Raw genomic sequence first — 11757 nt, forward strand, 5'->3', positions numbered from 1 at the left:
GCATTTATTTTTGCACAAACCAAAAAGCACTTGATGGTATAGACCAAGATAAACCTATTAAATAATAATTTATTTCAATCAATATCAACAGGTGCCTGTGTGGATGCTCTGTGTCAATGCCAACAGTCAAGGAGAGCATTTTTGCTGCAAGGAGGTCGAAAGGGTTGTTGCCAAGATGGATGAATTTGTCTTGGATGTCGATTGTATAACCGAGCACCCAGGTTTTTCGGCAGTATGCCTTAATTTATGGGTTTTGGAAACCGCATTATGGGAATACAATCAGGCCTATAATCCACCGGAGCAGGAGGTAACTCAAAATCAGTAAGTTTGACAATTGTTGTGTGGTTACCTCCATGATTAATTGAATACTAGTGATCGGTTGCATTTCCATCTACTTCAAGAGTAATATTTATGTAAGAGTTAACTAATATTTATTTTAAATCATGGTTTAATTTTCAAATCATTGCTCAGTCCTCTGTTTCGCAATGTACATGTACATGTAGGGGAGATGCAGGAGAGTTGAGCCATAAGGATAGTTGACCCATCCCCCAAAACACCCCTATCCCATAGAGTGGTTGAGTCCATACGCCCTCTGTTGGTAGTGTCTAACCAAACTTTCTTTTTGGCTACAACGGAGAATGTGAGAGATAAGTGCTCAAAGTGGGAGTGACAAGAACATCTAAATTCCACTAAAAAGTGAATTTTGGAACTGCAGGTAAGACCCTTTCTATTATTTACATGTTTAGCAATGAATATAGTGATAATGTGTCTAACATATAGCCTAAATATTGTTGTTTATTATGGTAATTTTAATTGGATCTAATTGCATTGTTATAAATCAAAATCAAGTCACATGTCAAAATGGTTCTCTTATAGGAGAGTTGAGCCAATAAGCATGGGGAGAGTTGATCCATGGATCAACTCTCCTCAAGTGGGTGGCTCAACTCTCCTGCATCTCACAAAATCTAATTACACCATGCATCATGTATCATTTTGTCTTACACTTATTGAATTCTTTCAAAGATATCATAGACTAATGATTACTTATCTTTTCTTAACAGACCACAATGCCTCAGGAATACAAAAGAAAAACAAACCGTGGGAGTAATCCTGATTTTCTTCAACGTGCAGCAGCAGACGTCCAAGGAGGAAGCAGCATTCGAAGTGCTGCAAAAGATCATGGTGTTGATTGTTCGACCCTTAAGCGATATATGGAAAAGCAGAGAGATGATCCTGAAGGAGTTAGTGGTTATCAGAACTGTAAAATAAAGAACTTGATCTTTCCTCCAGAGATGGAAACTGAGTTAGCCCAGCACATCAAAGATTTGGCAGCAAGTTATAATGGGTTATCTAAAGAAAAATGTTGCAGCTTGACCTACGAATATGCTATGCGAAACAGAGTTGAAGTTCCCGACAACTGGCAAACCACCCAAAAAGCAGGGCAAAGTTTCTGGTTGGGATTTAAAAAACGCCACAACCTTGCCATTCGTAGTCCAGAGGCTACTTCGTTAGCACGAGCGACTGCCTTCAATCGTCATACAGTTGGTAAATTTTATGACAACTTAGCATCTGTCATGGACCAACACAAGTTTCAGGCACAGGACATATACAATTTGGATGAAACTGGGTGCACGACCGTGCAAAAGCCAGGAAATGTTGTTGCGCCAAAAGGAGTAAAGCAAGTTGGATCAGTCACGTCTGCCGAAAGGGGGGAACTAGTCACGGTGGTCAATACCATAAGCGCCGGTGGGGCAGTGCTGCCACCGCTGTTCCTATTCCCAAGAGTCAACTACCGCGAGCACTTCATACGTGGGGGTCCAGTAGGCTCCATTGGTGGAGCTACAAGAACAGGGTGGATCAATACAGAAACTTTCGTAGGGTATATGGACCATTTCATCCACCATACACGATGCACTCCAGAGAGAAAGGTCTTGCTCATCCTGGATAATCATGAGGCACACATCTCTCTAGCAGCAGTTGACAAAGCAAAGGCAAATGGGGTAGCTCTGTTAACGATTCCCCCCCACACTTCCCACAGGTTACAACCATTAGATACAGCAATTTATGGTCCGTACAAGAGAGCATATGCACGCGCAATGGATGCTTGGATGCGTTCTAATCCTGGCAAAACTGTTTCTATCTACGACCTCCCTTCACTTGTGAATGAGGTCCATGTATGTGCATGTGTTCCAAGAAATATCCTGTCAGGTTTTCGAAGTGCAGGAATTTACCCGTTCAACAGGGACATATTTACTGATGCCGACTACGCTCCAGCAAACGCCCCAGCAGAAAATGCCCCTGATGCTGATCAAGCGGAGAAAACTGGTGCCCCAGCAGCTGACCTAGAGAATGCCCCTGCAGCACAGGACTCGGATGCACCTGCAGCTGTCCCCACAGAGAACTCTGATACCACCGCAGATGCAGGCTCATCAGGGAATCCTGATGGACCCACAACATCCAGAGCATCCACATCCACATATGTATCACCCAGGGATATAGAGCCATTCCCTAAGGCCGCACCTCGGAAAGGAAGAGCTACTAATAGAAAGAAAGGTAGCACTAAAATTCTGACTGACACACCAGTCAGAGATGAAATTGCTGCAGCAAATAAAGCCAAAGAAAACAAGAAACAAGCTGCAAATACCAATGCAAGAAAATCTCTATTCACAAAGCCGCAAAGCAGAAGCAAACGTAAAAAGCTGCCTTCTGAGAGCTCATCTTCAAGTGAAAGTGATATGGACATGGAGTTGTCGGATACCTCTGATGACTCTGACGTGGATGACGATCAGGAGGATATCATTGAAGGCGACTTCGTGATAGTGAAAGTCCACAGAAAAACAAGAACAATGCACTACATTGCCAGAGTTGACGGATTTGATGCTGATGAATATGAAGGAGTTTTTCTTCGTAGAGTGTTGAGCCGCAATGATGACAGGGCTACTTTTGTTGTGGATACCGAGGATGAAGCACTGTGGTTGCAAGAAGATATAGCAAAGAAGTTGCCAACCCCCACTGTTAGTGGTACTTCGTTGTAATCTCGATAAATGGGATTTGGGACATTAACTACCGCCATCTTACCAGATCTTACTGCATGGTGTGATCCCCAGTTAGGGGTTAAGTGCTGAAAAATGTTTTACGTTGTTTCATCCTGCCATCCTTATTGACAAACAGTAGATTATTAGATGTTTATAGATGAGTCCTGCTCCCACAAAACTAGCCATAAATTACTAAGAATAGTTGTTCTGATTAGCATTACAATGCCAAAATTGCAAGCTTCACTTGCCATACTGTATTTGTGCAAACGTTTGTCCCTGAAAATAACCATTTACCAAGAAAAATTGTCTGGGCTGTAGCCAACGGTACCCTAATGAGTGACTTAATACATGTATGTATGGCGGGTTTTGTGGGACTAGCTCACAAAAGGTGCTTTACTTGCTAGGGGATGGTGTTGAAGATCGGCTCACCCACCTTTAATACAAAGACTCTTCTATTTCTCTTGATAAAAACATCCAAGATGAGAGAAAACAATTTCAAAAGAGCAAATTTCAAGTTTTCAAGCTGGTAACTGATTGACGGCTCTAAAAAGGTTTTCACCAATTTAACTCGGATGAACACTTTTGAAGTGGTTTTCTCATTTTAGTCTTTGCATATAAGTACAAGTGCCACACCATTGACAAGCAAAACATGGTTTTGTTTATTTGTTTGTTTTAGAATAAATAGTGAGTTGAAACTAAACTGTCTGACTTCGAGATGCTTTATTGTAAGACAACAAGTAAACGTATTACAAGCAAGTAACATTGTTGTAAGCAAAAGTTGTAGGCTAAATGCCATTGTTTGTTATAAATTTCACAGTGGCTCATCTCTCCTTAGGTGGATCAAGTCTCCTTAAGGGTATGGTCAACTCTCCTCACCTTGCAGGAGAGTTGAACCACTTCGCCACTTTTTTTTATACCTTTCCTGTGAATAGGCTGCAACAATTAGCCTAACTGTCACATTATATAAAGTAAGTCAACCCTCTAAAGCTTTACTTAAAATATTTAGTTAGTGTATCCTACATTTTATCTCTGCAGAATGGTGCAAAATGTAAAAAATGGCTCAACTCTCCTGCATCTCCCCTACACAAAAAATATGGGTACAATCACAATTAATAGACCGCACCATGAACAAGCATATCACTGCCGGCTTTCCTGTGTTGGGCAATGGTTTGTTTACATTCAGGCAGCAGTCTCTTCGTTCCCCAAGTGATGTCACAGCGATGACGTCACTTATTCATGAGCTACGGTCTATTTTTAGTGGGCGTTCCAGAAGCGCTACATTTTAATTCAATTTAATTCAATAAAAAATACAAGGGAGGGCTAAAAAAAAAATAAAAAAATCAAATTTGTTGTTAATATCTAGCTATTTAATAACACCAATCAAAGTAGTTAATTCTCATAACCTTTAAAAGAATTTTGTCAGCCAAAGACCCTATCCTGAAGATAATGTCAAAGCTTTTGAAAGAAGGGGGATCTGGCAAGATCTAATTATCACGGGGTTCCTTTCCTTTGCAAAAATGGGACTAACACAAAGATAGCCCTCAAACACGACCCCATTTTTGAGGCCATAATGGCAGTCAAACCTAGAGTTTCCGGACGAGTTGTCATCATCCTCAGTCCGGTGGAATGAGATGACCGACCTGTCTCTTCCAAAGAAGATGACAGTGGAATCCCAGATATTTATGAAGAAGAGTATCCAAACCCAGCCCCAGATTTGACAAAAGGAAGACATTCACTGGATGTTGTTAATACATGCAACAACAAGAGTAACTTATGACCGTGATCAACTCCTGGCACTTAACAATCTCTCCCATCATGCAGCTGCTTCACCATTACCCTCAACTTTGTGGAATCATCTGAACTCGATTCCAATCAAATCATCATACCGTCCCAGACATCGTGGTAAATGAGGTGGCCATCGCAAACAATGGCAGAACAATGAATGTAATAAATAGTGATTTGAGCCAAGGTTCTAATCCAATCACAGTCATCTCGTCTCACCGTCACTCTCCCAACAGAGGCAAGACATTTCCCAGATCAGCTGACCTTAGTTAGTTACGGCCATTACCAAGGAAAGACTTCTCACGTCTCAGTATTAAACTCTGGATTGCCCATTCAGTGCGTAACAAAACCACATCAATGGCTGATTTTGTTATCGATCATGATGCAGATATCGATTATCGATCATGATGTAGTAAGTTAATTACTGAACCTTGATTACAGAACATTTTGGCATGTAACCTACCGACAGGTTGTGTGCTGGTGCTGGGGTTTTCTTGGAAGACACAACCATGTGCCACTTCCTTCTTGTGTAGTGCTTCAAATCAGAGGGACATATCCAGATGAAGAGGGCAACTACAAAGGCTTCCAGTTTCCTCTATTATTTGACTTGTAAATAACTATCATGTTAATTCAGGTTGTATATAAAAATGCAAAACTCAAAAGGTTTACAGTTTCCTCTATAAGACGACTTGAAAATAACGTTAATTTTTAGTAATCACTGTTATGTTTATTCTACCATCATAAGATTCCTAACTGCAGTATGTCGGTAGCAGCTGCAACAAAATGCAGACAACCATACACTAAGCAGAGAGAAGAACCGTTGGACAGTCTAATATTATATGTGCAGGGCTGCATACCTGTGGGTAATAGCGGTAAATTCAACATTTGCCCCTGACCCACAGAGCTGCCTGTTTTGTTTTGGTATTTTGCAGTTTGGTACGTCCTGGGTTAGTTGTATTAATGTTGTATTGGCCCTGTTAAGATGTTTTCACTCTTTGTGTTTCTCTTCATCTTGTATTCTTGTGTTCGATTTCATGCTTTTTGGTACACATTTATTGTTTTGTGCTGTTTTATATATTTTTGTACGTTTTGCGTTGTCTTGGTCAAATAAATAGTAATCATAATATTTGGACTCTGGAAGAGACATCATCAGGTATGTGGCAGTTGTGAGGAAATCACGCCAAATTCCCCTAAATCAAAACTACCCTGCTCTTTTATTTTTACACACGAGAAGACTTGCTCGACAAGCTTTTCATTGTTTCTACAATAAGCAACAGGAACTATTCTACGGATAGATACTTTCTAAGTAGAGCTGAAAAGAACAAGTTTTCAGAGGAATAGAGAATCACGTAGAGGTGACATGAGGTGATCAGGAAATTATGATTTTCTGTACATGAAGTGAAAGCGAAAATCATTGGTACCACTGACGACTGCATGGACTGTAGGTTTAAACATAAGGATGGGAAGTGGGAGAAAAAAAAACAGCATGTCAGCCAACTGTGTAGTCAGAGACTATGAGGGCATGGGGAGGTTTGGAGCTCACCAATGAAGATAACATGACTGGTCATTTGATAAAGACATCCTTACACACCAGACCAGATAACTACATGCACACCCAGTTGTTGTGTTCTTACGTCGTCAATATAAGTAATAATAGACAAGAAAACGGGTGTAACGTTGCGTCAATACTTGGGTTCTATTCACGTGGTTAAAAACAAGCAAAACACCAGAGCTCTCGTACAACGAGATCTTGCGTGAAACAATGACATCATATTCTATAAATAGATCTCTGAGTCTGCATACACTACACCAGTAAACTTTTAATAAAACTTACTAGGAAACTCAAGAGTAATCGATACTGTAGTTAAAAAATTCACACATCGTCTACAAGGCTTGGGTTATGGGAAATTCAGACACTGTGATAGCCATTGTATCAATAATCAGTTAATATGAGCACAGATACTCCTCAGACACAATGGTGTGACTGATCGAAAAAGCACATCACAAGCCAATCAGGATAGATGAAAAGATTTTCACCGAGGGGCTTAATGGCAGGGCCATGAGATTTCGGCATTGATAAACATTTAGGGCGATGAGGAATACTGACTCGCCAACAACGATCTATCTCAAAAAGGACGAAAATAATGGAGTCGGTTTCCACTCATTTGGCTACAGCAGATCAGTTACACAAATAGTAAACAAGCTAAAACAACTGAAGATCAAATACAAACAGGATAGCAACCGAAGAAGTGGGAGGGCATTGATGGAGTGGGACTACTCCAAAGAGGTCAATAACCAGGTACTTGCCAAGAGCAGGTGGTTTATACCTGAAGTCACAAAAAATCCAGGGTGCACAGTCCCTCGGATGATCTGACAATACACAGATGAAGACACCGCAAACAGTACTTTTTCATGTTGCGACCAACAACTTAAACTGTAGCGCCTTTCAACTAAATGTAAAGAACTTTAATTTATGAGTCAGGCAGCAAAAGACAAGTTTCCACAGTCTAAGATCTTCATTAATGCCATGCAATGATGACGATGGCCTAAACTGTAAGGCTAATAATCTAAACATTCATCTTGCCAAGGTTTGCAAATCAAATCATGTGAGTTTTCTTGATTTTTGTGAAATCTATTACTTCACCATCTCTATATGCCTGTGATGGTACCCACTTGAATTATGACGGGAATGAGAAGCTAGCCAGACTTATCGAAGACGTCTTCCTAGAGCATTTTGTACAGGTTAATCCTGGCAAAGCTTTATTCCGAAGGAACTGAAGCTTCCGACTCGGAAGAAAATGGTGAAGAAGTCATCTTTAAATTCAAGTTCTTTATCCTCACCATCTATCGGTAAAAGTGATAAACCCGCACTATTTGTGCAGAGAAAAAAGAAAAATAAATGCCATTTTGCCACACCATGATGACGATCGTCTAAGCTAAAAGGCTAATTCTTGCCAAGGTTTGCAAATTGAATCATGTGAATTTTCTTGATTTTTGTGAATATTACTTCACCATCTCTATCTAAATTCAAGTTCCTTGTCTTCATCTATCGATAACTCTGATATGTCTTCACCATGTATCAGTTAAATTGATCCTCATCCCTAAGCCCACCAGTCAAACCGACTTGCCATTCTACAGGGTGAAGGTCTTTAGCGAATCCATCATCAAGTACTTGCCTTATGTCATTGATAGCGAGTGGTTTCTACCCGACGTTACAACAAAGCCAGTGTGCATGTTCCCTCGGATGGTCAGAGCGCTGAGAAATTTTGAAAAACAAACCAAGACACCGCACATAGTACTTTTACATGTTGGGACCAACGACTTGGACTGTAAAGTGTTTCATCGTGATGTGAAGAACTTTCTTTTACTGATTCAGGCAGCAAAAGACAAGTTTTCACAGTCAAAGATCTTCATTTATGCCATTTTGGCACACTATGATGATGATTGTTTAAACTGTAAGGCTTATTATTTAAACATTATCTTGCCAAGGTTTGCAAATCAAAATTTCTTGACTTTTGTGAATTTTTTAGGAATACAAAACAAACTGCGTACCGGGGTACCACAACTATAGTCTGAGAAACAAGTGCATGTTGCTCTACATCCAAAATGTAAGAAATAACACAGTTTTATAGTGAATTGAAATTACAAATGTACATGTTCATGTAAATATTGTTTGGAGCGAACATGTTTTACAACAAACAAAAACCAGGAAAAAAGTGTTTTGTGAGAATACAATTTTTTTGTTCCAACTATGCATGCTTGATCACACATGTTTTGTACGAATTACAAGTGCACGTGTGACAAGTGTGACTTCATAATCTATGCCGGCAAGGGTGAGCGTGTCACGGATAATGGGCTGAAGTATGACGTTGTCATGCAGCTCATGGACCCCTACTTGGGGAAGGGATACAAGTTGTTTGTAGATAACTTCTACACTAGTCCGACATTGTTTCATAACCTGTACGCCTAGAACACCATGGCATGTGGGACCATTCGGGAAAACATTAGTAGAGGCTTCCCAAAGACCAAGAAATGCAGCGAGAGGAACCATTCGATGGATGGTCATCTTTATGGACTTTATCAGTGCTTTGAGTAAGTAAAATGACAGCTTTTATAACTTCATTAGTGACCCCGAAGTTTGAGAGCCAACCTTGTTCCTGCAGAACATTTGCTTGTGTATGTTTCTCGACTCACGAGTCATCCACTTGATTTGTCTGCTATATCTTGTGTACTATAATCGACTATGGCCACTAATAAGCCAGATGTTGAGGACATTCCCGTGGCTGTACCAATACCGCTTGCTGCAGTTAGTCTGAAGCTGCCCCCTTTTTGGCAAAACGACCCCACGTTGTGGTTCGCACAGGTCGAAGCAAATTTTTTTTTAAACCAGAGGGATTACCGAACAGGCGACCAAGTTTGCTCAAATTGTGGCCTCCCTTCCAACCGAGGTTGCACAGGAAGTCCGCGACCTTCTCATTGACCCTTGGAACTGATTATAGGAAGAAACTGCTTCCAATTCGGTAACAAGTACTACATGTACCTAAAAGAAATCGGCTGTGCCATGGGCTCAACTGCCAGCCCAGAAAATTCCCCCCCACAAAGGTGTGGTTGGAGTCTATGAACGAATACTTACCCGTAGAGCCACTATAAACCGACAGGTTTGATTTGCTAAGAGTTTTACATACACACATAAAAGCGCCCTCTCTCGTCCCATACTGCCCCGCAGTCTGGCTGCCATGTTATCTTCCTCTTTTCTCTTAGCACCAATGTGAGTAGACGTAATTTTTCTGCTCCGACTAAAAAGTGTTAAGTTTAAAAGTTTTACGAAATTTTTTCCTGGTAAGAAGTGCAGTTTTTTTTTACTGGACTACTTCCGTTTTTTGAAGTTCCCTAGAGCCCGTATTTTGTTTTTTGGAAGTGTTTTTTGATTGAGATATGGAGAAACGTGTTGCCCTCTCTAGCGGGGGCCGAGTACTCAAAAGTACAGATAACCGTTTTGCTATCATTTGGTTCATCTATTTCAAGCGGTACCATAAAGATGACATCATCATACATCGCTTTGACTACCAGACCAATATTTACCCCTATTGTAACTCGCTGCATCGGTTATGCATTGTAGAATCTAAAATGTCACTTCAATTTTTGTTGGCAGATGAAAGTGTTTCGAATGCGTCATTGAATTGACACAGATTTCAAAATCAGGCCTACTTCGAACATAGTGTTTGTGGAAAACAAAAGCAGATTTGGAAGCACTGTTTGGAGTAAGATTGATTTTTTTATTAAACTAGTGTGTAACACATGTTTTATACATCACGTAAAAGTGATATAGCCTATTACCTTTATTTTGTGTTTGTTCATACTTACAGGGAGCTACCAAAAAGTAAAAAGGAAAGGGCAAGAAAGGTGTTACTGTTAGCCAGAGTGAGTGGGCCTTAATAATAACTAAATTACATGTATCTCACGGTCTGGTCTGGTCGGGTCCAGACTCTGTTAGTGTTTAGTTTTTATACTATGGTGACGGTAATGACAGAAACACTGTAAGCTTGGGTCCAAAATATATTCTTGTTTTGCAAGGAGGCTTATAAATAGTGAACTTTCAGATACTTCATCGAATGATACCATTATACTGTCAACCATAGCTGGAAGGATTGCCCTGGGAAGTTTGATTTACATGAAAAGTCACACTTCCACGCAGAATGTTGACAATGGCTCAACACTGAAATGCCGAAATGAACAGAATCAAAATAGCAATCAAAGGTGCTTAATGATGTAGTTCCAGTGTCTGCAATATCTATTGATGCAGGGACTTGCTATGCGTGGACATACTGATGATGGAGGTAACCTCCAAACACTATTTGCACTGTTGTCTCGAATTCAGGAAACAGACAAAACCAGAAAGCTTGATACTTGGTTGAAAGATCGTAATTACCTTTCTCATGACATTGTCAACCCTTTGTGTATCTGTTCTTGAAAGGTCAGCTGTGAATAGTTACAATAGACTCTGCATAATTACTCCCACAAGAAACTTATTTTTATGTCGTAATTAGTGAGTTGTGATTTGAACAACGTAAATTGGCCTCTGGAAATTCAAACAGCAGGAACACACAGTCTGCCATGTTGCCAAGTCCAAAATTTGACTCTATAAAATATTGAAGTTATGTTTGTTAGTCATACGACCTTATGTTTTAGTATTTCAATATTTGAGAGAAACAGAGAAATGAAACTTAATCAATAAACCAACGAAGGGTATTCTACAACCATATTCTTCTTGTAGAGTTCATTAGTATCATATCGAACAGTAGCAACATCTCCCCACTTACGTATACCCCGGCTAACCAACATAACGCGACTACACTACGTACTATTCATCTTAAGTGCCTAACCGGGTTTGGTGGGAACAGTTAGCAAGTAGATAAGAAATCCTACCAGTCAACCCCTCGGTATTCCGGAGAGGTTTATCCTAACACAAACAAAGAACAATTAGTGTCATCATAAGGAATTCTCAAATTAGTCATATTACTTGCAAATGCAATAGGAAGATGGGTATGACAGATGTTAAATTTGCATCGGGGATAAAGAATATTAATTTTGGTTTTTTACCCATACACTGATGTGTGTTAGCACTGTATACTCAGTACTTTCCCGAGTCCTGTGAAAAAATATCACAGGCATGTTACTCGGATGGGATTCGAACCCACGACCCTTGCAATTTAATGGGTATGATTAAACGCACAATTGGTTATGAAGCTTCATGCAGAGTTTCACAAAACTCTTAATACTGCATTAATTAGTTAGAAGTGACTTGGAGTTTTGTGATTCAGTTTGGAGTGGCACTATGAAACTTGTTGATAGTGTCCAAAGACGAGCCACTAAGTTCATTTTACATCGTCCACAAGAAGACTATATAGCCTTCCTTAAACGTTGCCGAGACTCAAACCTG

At 40.1% G+C, this 11757-nt stretch overlaps 1 protein-coding gene across 1 annotated transcript; it reads left to right on the forward strand.

Moving 5' to 3' along the window:
* Window positions 1-1018: 1018 nt before the first annotated feature.
* LOC117288889 lies at window positions 1019-3035 on the forward strand. Its single transcript, XM_033769758.1, has one exon. The coding sequence runs from the start codon at window positions 1068-1070 to the stop codon at window positions 3033-3035; it is 1968 nt and encodes a 655-aa protein (XP_033625649.1). The 5' UTR covers window positions 1019-1067.
* The last annotated feature ends 8722 nt before the right edge of the window (window positions 3036-11757 follow it).

This window comes from Asterias rubens, chromosome 4 (assembly GCF_902459465.1).
Source record: "Asterias rubens chromosome 4, eAstRub1.3, whole genome shotgun sequence".
NCBI classification, from domain to species: domain Eukaryota; kingdom Metazoa; phylum Echinodermata; class Asteroidea; order Forcipulatida; family Asteriidae; genus Asterias; species Asterias rubens.